The sequence below is a fragment of the Phalacrocorax carbo genome, chromosome 20 (assembly GCF_963921805.1).
Source record: "Phalacrocorax carbo chromosome 20, bPhaCar2.1, whole genome shotgun sequence".
Taxonomy (NCBI): Eukaryota; Metazoa; Chordata; class Aves; order Suliformes; family Phalacrocoracidae; genus Phalacrocorax; species Phalacrocorax carbo.
The window spans coordinates 5,661,734-5,684,832 of record NC_087532.1 but is presented as its reverse complement, the minus strand read 5'-3'; the positions used below and the strand labels follow the sequence as shown (position 1 = coordinate 5,684,832).

Genomic DNA, 23,099 nt, shown 5'->3' with positions numbered 1-23,099 from the left:
AAAAGTTTATCAGCACAGCTGCCTAATGTAAAGGGGTATAACCTAGGGAAGATGTGTGTCCTCCTGTGCTATCCTCCCCCGTGCACGCACACGCTGCTTCACTATTCCCTCTGAAAGAGGGCAAGTTATATTTTGAACTTACTAGAATCCTATTTTGTTCCCATTTAACCCAACCTAACACCATTTAACGAAACCCAGACCACTATAACGAAGAACAGCATACAGATCAGCTCAAGTCAGTGGGAACTACTCCAGATTCACATCAGTGAAACCAAGAGAATAAATTCTGCTGTGTTACAAATTGTGCCTGAAACTAGGAAATGCTGATCTGTTAGTCTGTCTCTCCCTCCTGCTGCCCAAGTGACATTGTAGCAGCAGTATCTGCAACAAAACACCCAATAAGACCAGCAGCAGTCTGGGATTTGTGGGGAAAGCGTGGGGGCAGGAGCATGTGCGATGCTGTAATTACTGGGAGAATTGCCAGCGTAGCGACGTCAAGCCAGCCGAGTCACGTGCTGTGTTTGTTTACCCTCTTCCCAGGTCTGTGAGTTCGACACTGCCATTTCTGTGGTCAGGCTGCATGTGTGTAAGTGGGAATCCCAGAGTTTGCCTCTACTGTGCATCAGACACAACTTTAGCTCTGCCCCAGGAGACCTTTGAGTCTCAAAGGCATAAGTCTGACCACAGCATAGGAAGTTGAGCTGGATCTGCTGAGCTTGACTGTGGGTTTCTGTTGATCAAAGAACAGTTTGTCTCTGGGATGCATGTAGTGGTCCTCCTAGCCCAGCGTTTGGTAATTGAGATGAGCCTGTCCCAACTGTGACACGGCTATCTTTGCACCAGAAAGAGAGAAATACAAAGTATGGAAAGACAGAAAAACCTATTATTATGATTGGCCTCATGATTATTTCCTAAGGAGTCTGGAAGCTGCTTGCAAAGGAGCTGTCTGGTCTCGCAGGGAATAAGGATTTAGGCTGCTTTTTAAAATGCAAATTATTTTATGGCTGAGATATATTTTAGAATAAGTAATGCTCTGTAATAAGTGGGCACAAATTAACGATGATTGGCAATAGCAATACTGTATGTACGCCCTGGGAAATCATACCTCCAGCCTCCAAGGGATTCCTGTTGAAATCTATATCCATCTATTCCTGTGCCAATACCAACGAGATTGATCAGGATTGATATTATAGGAGGAAAGAGTGGAAGCGATACTCATTTGTTTCCTATGAGGGAGACTAGAAAAGTTGTTAAACATTAGAATACAGGCCTTTTCAATTACTTCTCAAAATAAATGGGTATTGATTTCTTTTTAAAAAAATCAGATTTACTTTCCCACCTTCACTGTTAAATATTGATGTCTGTGGGAAATAGAAATGAAAAGCTTCATTTTAAAGGCACTTAGCCTGCTCTGACAGTGGGGTACCCCTCGTTACTTCAGGCAGGTAGAGGATAAAAGGGATATTCTGGCCATACAGATTTAGCTCTAAGCTCTACTACCATCTTTCTCTGTGACTGGAAGAAAGTTCTGTGTCCCTGTTTTCCTAATAAAGCCATCCTACCTTGTAGGGGAGGCAGAAGACTTACAATGGGAAGACATTATAAAAGAGTAGAGTGTTTTTCCCAGTGTCTAGTCTGACATGAATGTGGCAGCCAGTGTCTTGCTAACCACTACAGTGAGTGATCTGGAAGCTTGGATTACTTTCTTGTAGGCTGTTTAGTTCACTGGTTTGCTTTCTAACTATAGCAGTTCTTGAGATAGTAGCAGCTAAAATTATGTTAGAAGAATTGCAGTCTTAAAGCTGCAGGGAGCATATTCTGGACATCACCACAGTGTCACGTCTACACTTAGAACTTTTCGTGTGTAGACATTTTCCCTTTACCAAGAAGATACATGCACACAATTCCTCTTTAATCTGACTCTCTTGGTGTGATTACTGCTGAGCTTTAAAATCCTGGTACCATAAGTTTATTAACAGCAACAAAATACCATGCCCTCAGGATTACTCACCCACTCCCATCACGTGTGTCTCACTGTCTGTCTCTGTATCTCTCCAGAGATTCACTAGTAAACAGGATGTGATTCGGCATTACAACATGCACAAGAAACGTGATAATTCCCTCCAGCACGGCTTCATGCGCTTCAGCCCCTTGGATGACTGTAGCGTGTACTATCATGGCTGCCACCTGAATGGGAAAAGCACACACTACCACTGCATGCAGGTAACAGCCGGTCTGGGGAACAGGCGGTAGCACACGAGGCAAATGAAGAGCCGTTGTTTGAGCTCTGTCCTTTCTGGGGTCGACTGGAAGTATTCCTGAGTTCAGGCAGCCCAACGCTTCCTTGTTAGAGAGCAAGGGGCTGTCTGGAGGCAAATGGGTGACATTCATAGCCTCTCTTGCTCACTTCTGAGTCAGGCATCTCTCTGAAGAGTCCATGCCCTGCCCTCACTGCGCTTGCCCTGCCAAATGTTAGGAAGGGCAAAGGGAAGCACCATTCTCTGATTTTAGAAGCCTTGTGCATGCAGTGAGGCAAAGCAGGTCTCAAGGTTTTCTCACGGTCTTGGACTTCACTTGTTCAAACAAGCCTCATTCTCAGAGATTCAGAGACCTCTCTGCGATGCTACTGCACTGCCTCTACCCAAATCTGATCTGTCACTCCCTTGAAATCAGACTTTTCTGTGACACATCTGCCCTTTAACTGTGGGTTAATTTCCTCCATAATCAATTTATAAAGTAATTAAAATTTAATGTCACATATCTAGACTTAACACCCCTGGTTCTTCATCTTCTTCACCAGTGGTACTGGAGTTCACTTGTCTGTGGTGTAGGCTGGGAGCTTGCTTTCAAGAGCCAGCCAGGCCTCAACAGCAGCGTTACCAGAGTTGGAGCTGCCGCATAGATGTAACTGTGGTGCCTTTACTGTTTTTAGACACGGACAGACCAGATTGTTTGGGTGTTACCCTCATTGTTCTTCAGAGTAGAGGGTTTGATATGTACTTGTTTCATTAGAATTGTGGCCTAAACCATAGCCGTGAGAATGTGCTGTAATTACAAAGAGAATAATCGGGCAACCCTTGGTGAAAGCTTTTCTGTTCTGAAAACTGAGGTCTCCCTTCCTGCCCTATCCCAACAGTTTAAACTGTTTAAAGACCCCAGTTAAAGTCACAAGGCCTTAATCATGTGCTTAAATGCTTTGCTGGGATAGACTTCAGCATATGCTTAACTTGAAGTCAGGTAAGCTTTCTGAAGTCAATGGGGCTTAAGCACATACTTAAATGTTAGGCATGTGCTCAAGTACTGTCCTGAATAGGGGCTGGTTTAAGCATGTGCTTACAACATTTGATAAATGGGGAACTTCATGTGACTTTCTCTTGAGGACATTTTTCTGTTATGCTTCCATAATATTGATTGTTTGGTTTCTTCAACTGACCAGGATGGGATTGCTTTAATTTTTTTTTTAGAGTGCGAGGGGTGTTTCATGACTTTAAGTCACTCTGAGTTAGAATAGAGACCCTCGTTTACACAACTATATATGGGTAATTCCATCCTGTGCCCACTGTCTTCCAGTAAAATAATGCAGTATCTTACAGGAAAGGTGTCTGAATATAAACTCCCAATTAAAGAAAATACAGCTTAAATGGCAGAATTTGTGCCATCCATCTCATGGGGTTTTTTTCTTTATGTCCATAATTGGTATGGATAAAATTCAGTTAGTTGTTTATATAAACTGACATTTTTTTAGGCTTTAGCACCAAGAGCTGCATTGCAAATTATTCCTAAGGAGGTTTTTGTTTAATTCTTTTTTTTTAATGCCGTGCAGGGTCTGTCTTTTTTCAAGGTGTCAGTGCAGAGAGAGAGAGGCTCTTCTATATTGGAAATAGCTGGAGATCCTGGTTGTTTTTTTTTCTGGGTATTTGTCATGGGTTTTGTTATTGCCTGTTTGAATCAACCTGGGCTGAACTAAGAGGTGGTGTTTTCGTTCTCTTCACTTCTGAGATGGTGCAGGCATTGGCACACGTTGTGCTAGAAAAGAAAAAAAAAAAATCCTCCCTCGGCAGGGCTGAGGACGTTTTCAGATTCCAGTGTTTTTTTACTCAATATGGCAAAGTTGCCCGCTTTACCCAGAGGAAGGCAGGTTTTCAGCATTCCGTCCTCGTCACACCATTCCCATTTGCTGCACGAGTTTAAAATCGTTGAAGTGGTAGTCTTGAACAGTGACAGGGAAAAAAAGTCACCGGTTTGCTAAGATCAGCTGAACATAGGGTTTATGCTTTGCTAGAATGAAACCCGTATATTACAAGCTCAAAAGATTGGCCTCATGTTGCACCACCCTCCCTTACCTCCCAGAAGCACTAAAGAGGTAAATAACTCATTCCCACTCAATTTTATATTCCCCAAATAGATGAAAGTCCTACTTCATTCCATGTCGCTCCAAGATAACAAAAAGTAATGGCATCTGTCAGCGTTCTTTTCTCCTTAAGAGCAGGAACCCTGCTTACTGCCTCCCTAAGCAGACATGATTATCTGTAGCTGGTCTTTTATCCCTTCGCATCCTCCCCTTTTTGTCTTACTGTTTCATGCCCAGAGAGTTGGGGTTTTTTCATAACTGCTCTATCAGTCTTTAGATTGGGAATTAAAGTGATGACTTAATACTCCTAGGAGAAGTGCACAAATGGAACTATTAAATGTGTGTGTGTACTGCTGATATGTTTATTATTGCTGGTAATAATGGTAGGCTGTTAAAACGCTGTGCTGATGACTCCATGTTTTGGCCTGGGGTAGGTGGGCTGTAACAAGGTCTATACAAGCACCTCTGATGTGATGACCCATGAGAACTTTCACAAGAAAAACACACAGCTCATCAACGACGGGTTTCAGCGGTTCCGTGCCACGGAGGACTGCGGCACTGTGGAATGCCAGTTCTATGGGCAGAAAACCACTCATTTTCACTGCAGGTGAGACAGCAGGGAAGGGGAGGAATCCTGCCTCAGAGTTAAGTGATCTGTTTGCCTCCTCCTGCCAAGTCCCAGTATACACAGGGACTTGATTTTCCCTGCTGTGACCTTCTCAGTACTGCTCTTGAGACAACTTATGCTCCAGGGCAGATGTGATTTCCAGGATCTTGCCACAGACCACTCCGAAGGCAGGAGTGTAATCTGAGGTGATCTGAGCAAAGTGCACCCACTAGAAAATACATCCTAGAATCATTTGGGAAAGAGATCACTCGACTTTTCAGAGTTTGGCTGAAGTAGGCCATTAATATACTGCTAATGGTGCTTCCATGCTAGAGTTCTCTCCAGCCAACAGTCAGCCAGCTCATCCGTTTCAGGGCCAGACTCTGTCTTCTGTACACAAATGCTCTTCTATTGATTTATCATGTTCTCAGGAAGAGTAGGAAAGCACAGTTTGTACCTTAGTCCCCTTTAGCTGCTGTTTTGGTTGGAACTTTTAGTGGTGGGTGCCTGCATCCCCATGTTATTGTGGCTGTTCCTCAGAATGGAGTGACTTTCCCAGCTCTCTCACATGGCAGCATTTTTCCTTGCCTTGCTGTCACGGGTTAATCCGCATAAAACTCCTCAACCCCTTTGCAGCCAGGGCTATTGCCTCATACTGGCCCTGGTCCTTATCCCAGAGGGAGGCAGGTGACAGCAGTTGCATTGTGCTCCTAGCCCACACAGCCAACCACCCTCTCCTCCTCAATGCCCTTGCAGGCGACCTGGGTGTACATTCACCTTCAAGAACAAGTGTGACATTGAGAAGCACAAGAGCTACCACATCAAAGATGATGCCTATGCCAAGGATGGCTTCAAGAAGTTCTACAAGTATGAGGAATGCAAGTATGAGGGCTGTGTCTACAGCAAGGCCACCAACCACTTCCACTGCATAAGGGCAGGCTGTGGCTTCACCTTCACCTCCACCAGCCAGATGACCTCCCATAAACGCAAACATGAGCGCCGGCATATCCGGAGCTCAGGAGTGCTGGGCCTGCCTGCCTCTCTCCTGGGGTCCAAGGATAATGAGCAAGAGGAGTCCAGTAATGATGACCTTATTGACTTCTCCGCTATGAGCTCAAAGAACTCCAGCCTGAGTGCCTCCCCCACCAGTCAACAGTCTTCCGTTTCTCTCATAGTCCCAGCTGCACCCTCCTCTGCTGCTGAGCTTGCTTCCTCACAGGCCAGCAAGTCTGCTAACAGCATGACACCAGCCACCAAGATCTCTGGCCTGCTCTCTCAGGCTCTTCCCAGCAATATACCCTTGGCCCTGGCACTGTCCAACTCAGCACTTCCTGGAACAGCTGGATCCTTCTTCCCCATCATCCCCAGTCGGGTCTCTACACCACTTCCTGCCAGCTCGGCTAGTCTGATGAGTGCTGGTGGTTCTGGCACTAATCCAACATCATCTGCTCCTACGGATTCCTCATCCCAGGCCATTTCAGGATCTGGTGAGCCAGCGGCTACTTCTTCTCCAGCTCCAGCGGCATCTATAATGGAAAGGATCTCTGCTAGCAAGGGATTAATCTCTCCTATGATGGCCAGACTGGCAGCAGCTGCACTCAAGCCCTCTGTGGCACTTGAAGCAGGTGAGTTACCCTCATCAGTTGTGCTAGTGGTGGGAGGAAGAGCAGTGCCTGATGACTTAGAGAGGAGTGAATGAGAAGCCACCCACTTGTGCATGGGACTGGAGGTGGGGAGGAGATAGTAAAGGAGCGTAAATGGGAGAATAAATTTGGTCATGTCATTAACGCTTGAAGAGGGCAGTCTTGGCATGGTTTCCTGTGGAGCCATGGTTCCTATACCCATGTGGCCAGAACAGAGGCAGGAAACACAGCTTTGCCCACCAATGGAGTAGGCTCTTACCAGATCTGAAGGAAGAGTGTTGCCGTGTGTATTACCTAGTTCGCTCTAGGCTGAAAAGGGAGAGGCACTGTATTGAAAATGGAAATGAAGAAAAAGCTTGGCCAATACTTGCAGGCCAATACTTGCAGGCCATACAGCAGCCTAAGCCCTCTTCTGCAGACTGTATCAAGTTTTGGCTGGGCCTAGTGGCGTTGATCCTGTAGCTCATTGCCAGTTGTTTTTCTGGTCTTGGGGCGGGGGTTGTCCCAGCTGTGGGTTTGGCTGTGGTGTTGGTACAGTCCACAAACGAGCTTTCTCCTGTTCAGTTCTTGCAAGCTGTGCTTCTCTGTCCCTGCAGCTCCCTGAGCTGCAAGGGGCAGCGGCACCATGAGAGGGGTAAAAGATGGGAATGAGAAGTAAATCCCCTGGGGCAGCCCAGAGCTGGTGCCTGGCAGCACCCTGTGGCGTTGGGCTGCCCCACAGCCTCCTTCCCCGGGGCGTGGAATGGCCAGAGCAGGCTGCTGGCCACGGGTACGTGAGTGCTGCCGATGGTCCTTCTACCCAGGAGCGAACGAGGGAGTAGGACAAAGTGATCTGATGAAAGAGAGAGGAGAACTTTCACATACTTTTAAAATTATTATTTGAAAAATTGTTTCCTAAAGCAGAGAAAGGTCATTGAGGGACCTATTTTCCTTTATTTTTTAAGAAAATGCCACTTGCTGTCTGAGAAGCAGCTCGCTGTCAGCTGTACTGCCGGAGGGTAAATTAATATTTTAGTCACTTGGGGATTGTGGAAAAAAGCTCTGCAGACATGTTCCTGTCAGCAACTTTTTTTCCCTCCTTTTTTCTTTGCTCTTCTTCCTAATTTTTTTCCTTTAATTTGTTCTCTCATTCCCGCACCCCCCCACCCCCCCTTTCCTCTTTTTCCTCTTCCTTTAATTAGAATTTTTCTTTCATGGGCTCAGCACCAAACCTCCCCCAAAAAAAGAAGAATTCCCCCTTTTTGTGGGGACAACGTGACGGAGGTGGCAAGAGGTCGCGCAGTTTGAACCAGTCCCATTGGCTGTCACCTTCGATAGCCCTGACAGGGCAGATGCTCCTGCTGGGCACGCGCAGTGGCGGGCCATCGCTGTCGCTACGGCAACGCTGGGATTGGGGACGGGAAAGGGGGCTTGACTAGCAGTCGAAAGCTGCCACATTGCCTCAGCATTAACGGAGTCTTTAATAAACGCTTAAGAGGCAGCCCCGCAAATTAGTTATGACAGTTTGTGCAGAGAATCAGGTCTCCCCCACGCTCCTTCCGCCCTTCTCCTTTAAAGGGCCCATAGCCTGGACAACTTTGACATAATTTTGCAATAATTATCACTTGAAGAATTTCCATGCTGGAGTGGACGTCAGAACCCATCATGTCAGCTTGGCAATAAACGCTGACCAGCAATCCCAGCGCTTCCCTCCCCCCACACTTTTTCTTCGCTTTTTCCATTTATGCACTGGTGCTAGTGATTTAACTTACTTATTTGCCACTGTAACCTCATTTTAGACCTACATTTTCATTTAATTTTTGCGTTTAATTTCGGTGTCTTTCTCACACAGGGAATGGACAACCAGCAGCTCCCGGACGGTTCAATCCAGTTCAGGTGAAGCAGGAACCTGTGGAGGCCATGGGATCGTCATCTGCCACCAGCCAGGACTCCTTGCAGGAGCACAGCTTGGACCTGAGTGTCAAGGATCATGGGTGAGAGAAGTGCGCGGGCAGGCACGCTTAGCTCTTTCCAGCATCAAGCTCTGAGAAGTTCCTGTACCTGTAATATGAGAGGACACAACATGTGGATGGAAGGCAACTTCACAGTTGTACTGCTGGAGGGTAAATTAAGTTGTCACAGGGGCTGAGTTGGATGCCCCAGACTGGAGGCAGGGAGGCTCTCGCTACTCCCCCTCATGTGTATGTTCTCCAGAAGGTTTTCTGGGCCCACAAATACCTACTGACTCTCTGACAAGAGCCGCAACTCGTGTGCTCCCCTCTGAAAAATGAGCAGCTGCCAAAGCTCCTTCTTTCACACAGATATCCCTGCTGTTGTCATCAAGAGCTGATTGAAGGCTGCTCCAGTGCCACACTTCAGCACACTTTTAGCAGGAGCATTTGCACTGATGTAGCAGGGCATTGAATCAGGTCTAAGAGAGGCACCTTCCGGAGAAATTGGACACACAAAACAATTGGGTGTCAGGCTAACTCTGGTCTGGGTCTGGCATGTGCTAATCTGTAGTTATGGTGATGAATCTTTGCACTTGCGCAGATGTCAATGCACCTATCTCAAAGTGTGTGTCCCACTTGTCCAGCATCTCTACTGAGAACGGCAGTGTTGGGGGATTGTCCCGTGTGGAAAAACTGCAGAGGAACTGATACCAGGGATAAGTGAGCCTGCTCCACTTTGACCTTTGTATACCTTCCTTACTGTACTTTACTTAAACAAGCCTCAAATTGGGGCCCCAGCACTTGTAGACAGCTAGAACTATTACTGATGCACATGAAATACCAGGGTGGCCTTTCAGCATGCTTAGCTGTGGTCATAAGGATTGTTGCCTTGCCTTCGCCTCTGCTGCCGAGGGGGCCTGTGTCCTTGGCGGTATGAGTCTTCCATCAGCACCCCCTGGTTTTGTGGTGTATTTTTGACAGTTCTAACGGGATGAAGGAGTAAAACAAGGGATGGGTTGTGAGTCAGCTAATAAAAAAGTGTGATGGTGTGGACAGTGGACAAAGAGCTCAGGACTGTTTAATAGCCAAAAGAACTAAATTCTGCAAACTTGGGACCCTCTTCCTCTCCATCTTGGCTATCACAAGTAAAAAGAGTTTGGCCTGCCCAAGGGAGGGTGGGCATCATTCTCTTCCTCCGGATGTAGCAGGTGAGGAGTGAGGCAGCTTGAAAGGAGAAGGATTAATCTCAGTGCTCACAGTCCCTGTGCACATCTTAACTAAACCCTGTTGGTTTGTGTGTTCCAGTAATGAATCAAATGGCCACACAGTCTCGGCAAATTCATCTCTTTTATCCTCGCTTATGAATAAGGTAAGAGCCATCCATCAAACGCCTTTCATTCCCCCCACCAAGAGAAATTAAAGCTGCGATGGCGGGGAGGGGGGGAAGAGATGCGTTTGTTTTTTAATGTTTTGCCTCTAATAAGATGAGTTTGTACCATTTAAATTTTGAGACCATTTTTCATCGGGTATAATTTCAGAGCCACTGCTTACGAATTAATTTAATGAACTGGCTGAAGAAATATATTGCAGCCTCTGACACCTTTTTTTTTTTTTTCCATCCTTTCTAGACAGAGGAGGGCTCCGAAAATTTTTTTTTTCCATTTTTATTTCCAGAACCTGGCAACTTCTCTCTTGCTCTCTTTTTAGAGTTACTCATTTTGTTTATTTACTTAAAAACATTTTCTTTCATTGGGGGAGGAGAATCACTTGTTTTTATGAAAGAGAAGAAAAAAAATAATTAGAGGTTTTGAGCCAAAATCATCAATGTGTGCTTTTCTGGTGCAAGTGGTGGTGTCCAACAGAGCCCCCTTTACCATGTTGCGTAATGTTATTTTAGAGAACGCACAGTTTCTTTTTCCTTACTTTTTCCTTAAATTATACATCATCTCAAATATATATCTCCCTTTCACATGATAAATTCTACTGTACCAAGATTAATTTTGCTGTTGTATACAACCGCAGTGGAGATCAGGGCAGCCTTTGAGCCATGCTTTAATATTCTACTGTGTGATAGGTTTTACAGGCATAACTATTGCCATCCCCTTGGCTCTGGGCGTTACGTGCATCAAGGCCATATAACCCTCAGGAGAGAGCACAGTGACTTTGCCTAGTAATCTCTTGCCTCCTTTCTCTCTTATTTCATCACTCTTTTTTCTCTGTGTTGTTTAATTTCTGCATTTATCCTTATGCCACTTTTCTCTTGCATTGGCTCTCTGTTACACTGGCTTTTTGATGTTCCCTTTTAAACTTAATTTCTTATTTGTTCCTGCATATTGTCCCTTTAGTGATTCCAAATATGCAGCTCTTTCTCTCACGAGTAAATCTATTTAGTAAGTCTGCTGTCTGGGGTCCTGAGTCATTCTGAAGGCCCCAGCTCAGGGAAATTCTGTTTCAATAGATACTTCACTTGAAAGTCTCCAGAAGAATATGAGATTTAAGCATATGCTTAGAAATAAGCATTTGTTTGTGTGCAGCCCTGCATAACATTCTTTATGTTGTGCAAAATAAGTGTAGCACAGGTACAGAATACGAGTTCTTCAGGTTTGTTCCTTTTTTAAAGAAGGAATGGGATTAACCGATGACATAAACCAGCCAAGAATAGAGCCCACTGATTTGAAGGAGCCTATTCCAAGTCTAAGGATTGCAGAAGCAAGCTCAGTGTGCTCAGGAACACATCATGCTTGCTTCTTCCTCTTGCTGCACACAATTTCTATTCGTGGAGAAATCCTTCATTATTAGACTAGGAAAAAGAACCCTTTCCAGAAATTGAATGTCCAACAAACACCAACGGAAAAAGACGACCTGAATTTCTGACTCCAGCCATAAAGAGCTGCAGTCTCCACACAGCAGCAGGGGCTTTACCTTCAGGGGGCATTAAGAGTGCCTCAAATAGCCAGGGTTCCCGTAGCGCACTGCAGTTTATTTAGGGGGGCTGTCAGGCTTAATTAACTGATATTTATAAAAGGCTTCAAGATCCTCAAGTGGGTGGAGTTTATAATGCAAGTATTGAGCCCAATCCTGCATTTTATTCATGCAGTGAATTTCACTGTTGTTACTGGAGGTAACTGAGAGCACAACAAAGCAAGAAGGAGCCTGGGAAATTGTGGATTTATTCTGAAAGAAAATTTTCTCTCTAAGCACTCGAGTAACTTTTTTCTGTCCTGCACATCGTACACCTGCACCCTTAAACCTTCTCTGTGTAGAATGTATTTGAAGTCTTTCACACAAGGCAAATTTTGATCCAAGTCCTGCTTTGTCCATTTAGCACAGAAAGTGACAGCATTTATTTAGTGAAGTTAGTAAGAATTTTCCAGGAACTTAAGTGGAGCCAGAATTTTTCCCCAGTTGAAAGAGATTTTCCCCCTCCCATCCCCAAACATACCTGATAGTCACTTTAAAGGAGACATTCTTGTAGCTGGGATAAGGTGATTCTAAAGAAACTGGAACTTACCAGTTCTATCACTAGCTCTGTACTAACGACACCAGCATTTTGTAGGAACTATATAGGGTTATTAATGTTTAAGCCTGCACATCTTTTACATACTCCAGGTATGTGTCTCTCCACCCCGGTTTCCTCATGTATAAAATAGATGTGATGCTTCATTACTTTACACAAGAGCCATGAATATTAGATGGGCACCCGAGGACTTTGTGATAGTTGGGTGGAGGATGCAGAAGACTGAGGTGTTATTAAGTTTTGCTGATGCAGCCTGTGCAGACTTCTTGTCTTCTCTCTTAATCTTTGAAGACACAGCTTTCTGTGGGCAGTCTGAGGGCATCCAGACTGGCAGTGTGCATGGCTGTGTGCTGGGCTTGATGCAGTGTCTATGTTCTTGTTCCAGATGTCCAAGACCAGTGCCAGCCTTGGCAACCTGCTGAACATTAAGACAGAAGGAGATGGCAGCCAGGCTGGGGCTGGAGAGCCAACACAGTACTTGGGCAAGGCAGTGAAGGCACTTGTTCAGGAGAAGCTCTCTGAGCCATGGAAGATGTACCTGCACCGGTAAGGAGACCACGGAACTGGGAGTAGAGGAAAGGGAAAATAATTTCCTTTGCAAAGTGTCTGGCTCATTAGTTCACACTCGAATGCAGAGTTCTCTTGAATTTAAAGGCCTAAATCAGTGATATGCTGATCACCTTCTGGAATGCATTTAGTCCTCAGTCCTGGCTGGCTGCAGTAGGTGTTAATGTCCTATAAGAAATATCTGTCTACATGGAACTGTTTTGCAATGGGATATTGAGAGCCAACTACGAGCACAGATCTTCAGGTAGTACCGTTAGCCTAGACTTCATCTTAGGCTCCTCTTCATATCCCCAGTCTGCAGGGATACCGGGGGACCGACTGCAGCTTGCTCTGAGCACTGAACTCCTGTTGGACCACATTTAGTTGTTACGCACAGATCACAGGAGCCTTAAAATGCTTGCAGTGACATTTCTTCTGATCATAAGAGTAGGCCACTGAAAGAAAATAAGGAGTGTAAGGGGTATGGGAACTGGGATGGTTTCTGCTGTTTTTGTTGTAGACGAGGAGACTTGAAAGGAAAATGGAGCAGATACAAAACTCACCCACACACAGACACATGCACATACCTGCCCAGACAGATACATGCTTTGAGCATACACAGATACACCCAGGCAGACACACATGGGTTTGTGCTCTGACACAGATAGTTGCCTACAAATGCCTGTGGACACTCTGTAAATCACAGACTTCAATGGAGAAGACTAGAAAGTCTTCTTGTCCGTCTGCCCCTGGCCAGTGTGAGATCCTTCCCTGCAGTCCATTTGCATTTTGTCCAGCCTACTTTTAATTATGCCAAGCAGTGTGGCTATTTCTTGTCTCTGGGATCATTATTCCACCACCTAATATGGTTCACTGTCATGATCTTTTTCATGGTGTGCTGCCTGAATTTCTCTTTTTGTAATTTTGTTGCAGTTCTCCTGGTTATATCCCCTTGAACCACAGCACATAATTCCTCTCTGCAACTGGAGTTTACCCCTTCAGATAGTCACAGACTTTTAGCATGCCATTTAACCAAGCTTATTTACTTCCTTTAATCTGACTCTGTAAATTAGTCCCTTCAGCCTGCTGAGCATGTTGTTGCTGTTGTTCTTGCTGTTCCCTGAATGGCTGCAGAATTGGGCTGCCGTTCCTGTATCGCCACACCAGATACAACAAGCTTCCTGCCCCCACATATGCCGCTCACAATTGTGCTACCTTGTTTGCATCTATCCTGCATAATGTATATGTATCATGTTTGCCGGCTGCAGCTACACAGGATGGCTTTTAATGTTGCTCTCATGAGTCCCTGATGTATAAAAATACACCCCCACCCCCCAGATGTATTAGCTGTGTGTTCCCAATATGACTCTCACATTCTGAACCTTGTCCCTTGTCTTGCAAGGCCTCTCTGTGTTATTTTTCTCCTGCTGCACTGGTGTTGCCAACTCCTCCCAGTTTAGTATCTTCCGTGAATTTCATTAACACGCTGTTTACTCCTTCTCTTAGATTATAATGAAGATCTTAAATAAGCTCAGACCTAACCAAAGTCATCCTTGCAGCACTCACAAGATACCTCCTCCCAGCTCAATATGTTGCTGTTTGTCATTAGCCTTTGTTTACGGTCCTTCAGCCAGTTTTCAATCCATGAGGTAGCATTCACATCCAGGCCAATTTGAATTAATTCTAAGCATATGCGAGACTGTATCAAAATGCTTTACTAAAATCCAAATATATTGCATCCCTTCATCCACTAATTTTGTAATTCTATCAAAAAAAGCAATTAAATTTGTCTGGCAAGATTTATTCTTTATAATCCTGATGCTGTTTATTGCTCATGGTTCCTTTATCCTCTAGATGTTTAATGATTTTCTCCTCCCTCTTAATATTTGTTCCATTACTTTACTGGAAGGAGAAGTTAAGACTAGAGGTATGATAATTGCTGAAGATCACTTGTCCTTTTTTTCCCCTGAAAGAACCAGGACCTAGATTTTTAAATTTCTTTTTTGCCAATTTCCTAGTACCTCCCTCTTCTCTATTAAAAAAATAGCAAATAGTCATGCAGTCAGTCTGTAGGTTAATTTCCATTGCACTTCAGGACATACATAATCCAGACTGGGTGATTTGTGCATATTTATATTTCCCAACCAGTCCCTTTATCCACTCTTCTTAAAGGTCTTCATTTTATCCCTAATTGGCTGCTTTGTCTTTAGTTTCCCCATCCAAAGCAACTTTTAGAAGGTAGCCATTTTTGACTCCTTGCCTCCCATTTTTATTGGACCTTTTTTCTAAGTACGATACCTCTTGTCCCTGATAAAACAACCCCTTTAGCCTGCAGTAACTTGGTTTCTTACCTCTTGCCACACCTTTACTTCATCTTCTCCCTGCAAGCCTGAACTGACTGCATGTATTCTATAGCCACTGACCTTCCTCTCCAGTACAAGTGTTATTTTTCTTTTTCCTTTACCCTCAAATTGTGAAGAGGTCCCTCCTGGGACCACACAGGCTGCTGTTTGTTTCTTGCTTTCCTGCTCATCAGAGCAATTGTAGTGTGTTGTATCTTAATTATGCAAGATTCCCCTGTTAAGTTTCAAATCCTTCCTGCCAGTGTTTTTCACTTGATTTCTTGATTCCCTGCAATTCTGGAGTTTCCTGAAATCACAGGTATTTGTGCTGCTCTTACTAAGTCTGGAGAATCTCAGCAGTGGATGAGCAGAGATACCCTGCTTAGTTGGTTTTGTCCTCTTGACCATTTCCTCCAAGATGACAAGAGGCATATCTTATATGATGGCTTCTGCTCGTGTTTTTGCATTGCAGCGTTGTTTCTTCTGTACTTCAGGGCCTGTGCTTTTCACTATTTATGCACACTAGGCTGTGATTGCTATACAGGTGATACTCCGTCTTTCCCATCTATGTGATACCCTGTTGTTTCAAGGTGGGGGGGCAGGATTCTGGATCTAGATTCCCTTGAACCATGGCTGTTTCTTCCCATTTGCGACTCCCAGTAGTTTGAAACAGAAAAAAAAAATACTTCTAATGTTTCAGCAGTGTCCTTTTGGTCTGGATTTCCCTTAATTTGCTAACCTTTGATCATTCCTCAGAGCCTTGGCTTTTGCACATAAATGCTCAAGAACACGAATGATTTTCATCTTCTGTTTCAGAGAAGTGCTGTATTTTGCTCCCACTAAAAGTAAATGGGGGTTTCTCAGGCAAGTTCAGTTGAGAGAAATTAGGTTCTTGTTCTGCATGTTTGGCTCTATATAACAGGCAATAATCAAGCAACAGTGCCAGCAGTGCTGTTTGTGCAGCAGGGACAGTGAGGTTAGAAAACAGAATGTTAGTAGAGTTGAAAAACAAAGAAGAAATGTCTGTTCCAACACCGCATCTCTTCTGGGGCCTTCCATAAGATGCTTGCTTCTCTGCTTTGGCCAGGTTTGGTACCAAGGATTTCTGCGATGCACAGTGCGACTTTCTCCATAAGGTGCATTTCCATTGTGTCGTGGAGGAATGCGGTGCCCTCTTCAGCACCCTGGATGGAGCCATCAAGCATGCCAAGTAAGTAGGAGAGCATGAGTGTTGGGAAACCTTGAGAAAACTCTACAGTGCACACTGTAGGATGAGAGAGACCTTACTGAGTAACTCTATTCCAGAGCAGGAACGCAGGCAGTCCCGAAGGCAGCAATTTGGGCATCCACATGCTTCCTGTGTAAATGTGCTCTGCTAAAATTTTTGCAGAACATTATGTCCTCTCTAGTTTTGATTCACAATAGCTGCGCTCAACTTGTGAAAAAGAGGTGCCTCTCACAGTGTAGGCAAGGCTGAGAATTGGACATCTGTGATTTTCCATAGCCTACTTGACAGACTGTGTTCAAGGAGACCCATATTTCTCACAGCGCCCAAATACACCATACAAATACACCATACAAAGAAACGGGGAGGGAGAGGATCCTGTAAACCCAACCATTGTCACAGGATACAGACTTTTTGTGGAATAGACAGCTCCCCATCACTGCAGTGTAGAAAGCATTTTACTGTTCTTTGCCTTGTCATGACAAATCTCTTTTAACAAGTTTTCCGTAGCCCTTAGTTTGTATGGTTTTGTTTAAGTTTCATATCATGTGGATAAAGATCTTGAAATGAAGCAGTCAAACTGTCCAGCCCAACAGCAACCTCCTTCTCACCTTGCCATGTTCTATATTGTAAACCCTTTGTCATTTCACATCATTTTGGAAAGCAGCAGACAGCCCAGAGTTTGGTAGTCAGAACTGTAGGCTAGATAATATGGCCTCTATTACAGAGGCTGTACGGCATGCCCAGAGCTCTAGATGACTCTTGAGTGAAGAATGAATTTAAGAGGTGCTTCCACTGTTACGGTGAGGGGACTAGCAAAGGAAGGGTGGGATATCAGAAATTTCCCGTTGCAGATTTTTACAGAGCGTACTCTGCAGTTCAAAACCACGCTGCATCCCTTTTAAAGGCAATGGAAGATTTGCCTGAGTAAAGAATGAATAAGGCCTTCAGCAGTTGGCCACATGACTGATTCTGAGGGGGTTAAAGGGAAGGAGATGTTGCTGACTTCAAGACAGAAAAGTCTGTTGGCAGAGTTGGTCTCTGGCATTGGATAGTTCCCCATGGTTCACTACTACAAACTACTGGCTTCTCACAACAGTGATGGGAAGCTGCCCTCATAGGCATACTGATCTTTCACTGCAGCGATTCTTGCAGCAGTCTGATGTCAACATGTTACTGCACTTTTCGGTCTCCACGCCTCTGATTGAATTCCCTTCACTTCACAGGCAGTCTAGCAGGCCTCTAAATCTTTCCACAATGTTTGCAGAGCCCCTTTTAGCATTTAACCTCAGCTAATTCGTTTGCAGACTCCTGCCACATTCCCATTGATGTTTAATCAAGTTACATACAATGGTCAAGAATTTATGTCTGAACCACACTGTCTTTTTGCAGTTTTCACTTCCGAACTGAGGGTGGAACTGTGAAAAGTAACTCTGAGTCTCCCTTCTCAACTGCTGCTGAGAATAAGGCTTCACTGGCCCCTTCGTCACCATCTGCCACTTCTGTCACTATGGCAAGTGCTCCTGCCCTCGACGTGCCCACTCCAAGTCCAGCTACTGTGCCCTCTGCCCCCACACTGCTAGCTTGGAAGCAGCTGGCTTCAACCATACCCCAGATGCCTCAGATCCCAGCATCAGTGCCTAACCTGGCAACTTCACCCTTGGCAACGACTTCCCTGGAGAATGCCAAGCCTCAGGTCAAACCCGGATTTCTCCAGTTCCAGGAGAAGTAAGTTGTAGATGCTGCTTGCCTCTGTGAGTCCTCTCCAGCCTTGCAATCCCCTCTGTACCGCTCCTCAGAGCTGTAGTACTACATCTACACTGACCCACTGAGAGACCTTCTGTCTAGAAAGTACTCGGGGCTTTTTCCTCACATAAAATGTACGGCTATAAAGTCCAGAAAATACCTTCAATTATGCTAGGAAAAAACCCAAGATTTTCAAGTACACCTGGGAGCCCTTTTAGGTATGAGTTTCAAGGAGAAATAAACTTGCTGACATATCACTGAAGTATTTTTTTATACCTCATGAGAGGTGTACAGAAATACGTGCCTCTCTGCAGTATTTTTGACCTGAAGGCTCCAGAGGAAGCATAGCATCTTTAAAGTTTTCAGCACGACACCTGACTAGCCCACCTCCAGATCTTGCTGCGAGTCTGAGACGTGCCATGAGTTTCTGTGGTTGAGCAAAAATCAGGGGGCAACTGAGTGCTTAGTCATGCAAAGGTGAGGTGTTACTGCAGCAAAGTACACAGACTTAACTAAGAGTAGACGTTTACAGCTTGCTGAAAAGGAAGCTTGCTGGATTTCTCCTGATTTGTCCTGCTGCAGTAAGCTCTATGGCCTGTTCCTTGGAATGCCATTTTTAACACAGTATAATAACAGCTTCATTTTTTTTTTTTCAGTGAAGACGACTGGGGGTCAGGTAGTGGAGGGGGCACAAGTACTGGGACTCTGCCATACCAGGAATGGGGGTCTCAGCAGCTCAAGGCATAGGGAGCAATTCTCTCTCACTTCAGACTTGCTGTTTTGCTGTCCTGGCTGAACCTCTGTACAAATGTAATGGGTTTGGTTTGTAGTGTTAGTTTACAAAGTAATTCACAATGGAGGTGTCATAACCTTGCTGAAATTCTTTTAAAACACTGAAGTTGTTTCACAGTGTTGCTGTGATAATGGTGTTATTTCTGTTGCATAGACAGGAAGAAGCACAGAAGTTACGTAGTTTACAGGAGGACGCAGGCATCCAGGGTCAGGTTAGGCATCACAGCTTAGTTATGCAGCCTGGTGGAGTATCAGTCTCGGCAACATATATTGACAGTCATTTGTCTGCTTTCAAAGAAGTGTATTCTGTTTCACGTATCTGAGTAGGTATCGTTGGGTACAATGCTTAGGATCCAAGAGATCAATGTTCAGCCACCTCCGATCTGACCTCTGTTTGTGCTGCCAGAAATCCATGGAATGGGTGGGGGGGAGTAAGATACCAAACCCATTTAGCTGATTAAACAAGCCACTGCCAATTTTCCCTGATCAGGGGAAGCCCTGGCATCTTGCAGCGTGCATGCCCAAGGGTTTCCTTTCAGTTACACAAAATTGAGATGGGAAAAACTATCAGAACCCACTGAGGTAAGTACAGGCAGAAAGGGAAAAACAGTATCTATCCAGATCGCGAGAGCGCTTTAAATTAGCAGGGTGGCCTTCAAAGACTACAGAACCCACTGTGCATTGCTCTATTTTAATAACCTTAATCAAGAAAGTGCACTGGCTTGGTGGAATTGCAGTAGTGGTGCCAGCATCGATTTTACTAAAGAGGAAGGTGGCTATGGGAAATCTGTAGGCCATGTTTGGAACAGAGGCTTCAGCTGGGCTCCCCTTGAATTACATTTTGGCAAAGAAACAAATGTGTGAAATGAGTGAAGGTGATGATTGCATTTTGGATGTATTCCAGTGATCCCTGCCTGGCAACGGACTGCAAGTACGCCAACAAATTCCACTTCCACTGTCTCTTTGGGAACTGCAAGTATGTGTGCAAAACCTCTGGCAAAGCGGAATCCCACTGCCTGGACCACATCAACCCCAACAATAATTTGGTGAATGTGCGAGACCAGTTTGCTTACTATTCGCTGCAGTGTCTCTGTCCGAACCAGGTAAGAGCCGTCCAAAAGCAGTGCTCTAGCCTGAGCTGGAGAAGAATGGGAAAGAGCAAGTAGCCTACCTGCTAGGAAGTGAGGCTGAGCGTTTCAGTCCTGGTCTAACTACAGAACCATGGAAGAGTATTAATTACATGGTCTAGCAAAATGCTTTGTTTCCATCAACTTGAAAATTGCACTGCTTTTATGTTTCTTTGATTTGGGTGAAGTGGGCAAGGCGACTAGAATGAGCTAAGAGGCATGAGATGAAATAAAATAATAAAAAAATCTATGATGAATACCAGGGAAAGCCATGAGTTAGGTTTGGGGTATTTCAACATAGACCAGGGCAATGCAGAATACAAGACAGCAATACAACATACACAACAGGGAACAAGTTTGCATTGTGGCTTGCAGAAGATAAAATGGATGTGATCTAGAGGAATAGTTCAGGCCTCTCTCTCATGTCTCAGAGGAACAGCATTGGTAGCATGCAGATGACAGTGCATTTGGTTTAGATACACGTAAAGCAACCTGCTTGTTTGCTCCTCTCTAGCACTGTGAATTCAGGATGCGAGGGCATTACCACTGTCTTCGTCCCGGCTGCTACTTTGTGACTAACATCACCACCAAGCTGCCCTGGCACGTGAAAAAACACGAGAAGGCGGAGAGAAGGGCAGCCAACGGCTTCAAGTATTTTACCAAGCGAGAAGAGTGTGGCAGACTAGGTGAGTTTTCTTCTCTTTCCCTCATCACCTTTCTCATGTGGTCTGTCCCATGTCCAGGCTAGGCATCGCGTGAGTTAGAGCCTGTGAGTTATGCTGAAGATGTATTTGGTAATTAAATCACTAAACGTGAAATGGAGCAAAACAGAAATCAATTCCTCATCTGCCTGAGTTGAAACATGATTTCCCAAATAGACCCATGTTAAATGGATAGAAACTGTAACATAGAGGCTTTTATACTTATATATTTGTCTGGAGGTGCAGCTTCCCCTTAGTTTTTCCTTTTTATCTAATTGTCAAGGCCCTTTTTTGGTTTGTGTTTTTTTGTACTTTTGTAGTCTTATGGGCCTACTGCTTGTCTTGAGTGGAGTTTACTGGCGTTCTTATGGTAAAAAAAAAACGCACAGGGGACCTGCCTGTTCTGACGAGTGCCTTGTGTGAAAGTCTTCCTGTATCAGGGAAGTTACTGCTTTGCCTGATTCCAGGCAGCTTCAAATGAATTTTTTTTTTTTTTCAGCCACTGTCAGTGCAGCATATTGAAAGCCAAAGGGCAAATAACTGGAGATGGCGGTATGGAGGAGAGCATTCAACAAACTGTCTCCTCCAACCCATTCCCCACATCCACTTGTGAGCAGCAGGGAATACAGCGTTGTGTCTTTGTGCCAGCCTTCCACCAGAGCACGGCCTAAGGAAACACCTGAGCTGTGGCACAGCCTCAGACTGGGGCTTGCCCACTTGCCAAAAGTATTAGCAGCACTGCAGTAGTTATTAAATCTAAGTGTCTCTAGTGTAAAGCTGGTAATACAAATGCAGAACAACAGAGAGTAGACTGCGTTCCCAGGGAGGTATCTAGCGCGGAAATCCAGGGCTCTGAACTGGGGGAACCCCTAGAGATCACGCCAGCAGAGCTCTGTCCCGCACTGCATGGGATTTGCTTAACCCTTCTAGTTGCGTTTGGGCTTAACAGTATCACAGATACTGTCCCTACCACCCCTGGCTGGAACAAAGGCTGACGCAAACCGGTTCAGAGTAACGCTTCTATGTGCTCGTCTCTCACAGCACAGGGAAACAGCCACAATAACCAGAACAAAAAAAGGTCTTTTCAGCTTTGATTACATCAGGAATTTATACCCAAATGGTAGCTTGTCTGTGGTAACCAGGGTAATGAGTGTCAACACGCCACAGCCAGTACTCACCTAGGTGTCATTTACACATGTCAGTAGATTCAGCAGTTGCTGTTGTTTACTCAACTTTAGGTGTTTCAGGTGATAGCAGGGGCTTAGACAAAGCAGGACAATGATATATAACACCCAGCCTACACGGATGCCCTAGCAACAGGCGAGCCTTCACCTGCCCTTTGCTGATACTGTTTCAGTCCCGCCAGCACTGTTTGTTCTCCATCCCAAAGAACAACACAGCATGAGGGGGAGGGCAGATGAGGTGGGGCTGTGGGGGAGTGCAATACCTAAACAAACATAAACTTGGCATGCACATAAAACACTATCTGTGAGCTAAAGATGGGCTGGGTGATTCAGGAGCTGGTTGGCAGTGAGGCTCCTACAGGCTGTGCATGTGTCAGCAGTGTTTATTTTTGGGAGCGATGGGGTACATGCATCCAGCAGTATGTGCATATGCCTATAGGCTGGGCTTGCCGTGCAATAAACATACGTTTAGCCAGCACTCTGCATTTGCCTGTGTAGGTACAGGCAGCGTGAGGGGATGGTGTAGCTGGATGTGGTCACGTAGGGGTATATGGTTATACCAACACGTGAATGCATGGCTGCTTCTCTGTACATCTCTGTGTTTTTTTATGTTGGGTATGTATATATAGCAGGTGCAGAAAGCACTGGCCTGCTTTAAGGGTTGTAAATGTGTCTGAACAAACACACCATGATAGATTTCTTTTTTTTTAATATGTTATTTTTGTGTTTGTATGGGTGGGGAGGGAGAGAGGGATGAAAAATACACACGTATGTAAGTAAAGGTGGATGAGTGTAGGTAGATGATAGACAGACCAGTAAAACTGAGCCTGTCTGTAGGTCTGCGTCTCTGTGTGTATAAGGATATGGCCAAGGGGTGATGGAGAACAGGCAGAACCTGATCATCGATATAGCTATGTTTTAACTGCAACAAGCCATTATTTATCACCTATAGAATGTAGCCGTTTAGGATTGTCTGTTAATGAGATACACAAAGTCCCAGCACGCATGGCGCTATCCACGAGGAACAAAATGTGTCAAGTGCTGTATGCCAGAACCCATATAAACTGCTTGTTGTTTAGTAGCTGCCCCTATTACACAACAAATTTGGAGTGGCAGTGAACACTTCTTGGCTCGTTTCTATCTGACCAGAGAGCGTATACTGTCCAGAGGTAGAGCTGTTAAGAGACCGCTTTTCTGAGAGCACAGTTAAAGGAAAAAAGAGAAAAAAGAACTTTTCATTTCTAGTGTATCAGTGTGTATTTTCAATTGTAACTTCTATGATACAGTTAAATGTCTTGGTTTTGTTCTCTTTGCAAAGGAAAAGGCGCTAGCTAAGACAGGAGAGCATGAGGGACTACTAACTGTAATGGTAATGTTCCTTTCTTTA

At 44.8% G+C, this 23,099-nt stretch overlaps 1 protein-coding gene across 2 annotated transcripts in view; it reads left to right on the top strand.

Moving 5' to 3' along the window:
• The window catches only part of CASZ1 (castor zinc finger 1), a 96,788-nt gene that overhangs the window by 60,533 nt on the left and 13,156 nt on the right, over window positions 1-23,099 (top strand). For both annotated transcript variants that reach the window (XM_064470148.1, XM_064470147.1), the window contains exons 6-15: window positions 2,059-2,223; window positions 4,786-4,958; window positions 5,715-6,583; window positions 8,433-8,574; window positions 9,838-9,901; window positions 12,435-12,595; window positions 16,025-16,147; window positions 17,555-17,890; window positions 19,605-19,803; window positions 20,342-20,513. In XM_064470148.1, the coding sequence (XP_064326218.1) occupies window positions 2,059-2,223; window positions 4,786-4,958; window positions 5,715-6,583; window positions 8,433-8,574; window positions 9,838-9,901; window positions 12,435-12,595; window positions 16,025-16,147; window positions 17,555-17,890; window positions 19,605-19,803; window positions 20,342-20,513 (2,404 nt within the window). The remainder of the gene's footprint in view (window positions 1-2,058; window positions 2,224-4,785; window positions 4,959-5,714; window positions 6,584-8,432; window positions 8,575-9,837; window positions 9,902-12,434; window positions 12,596-16,024; window positions 16,148-17,554; window positions 17,891-19,604; window positions 19,804-20,341; window positions 20,514-23,099) is intronic.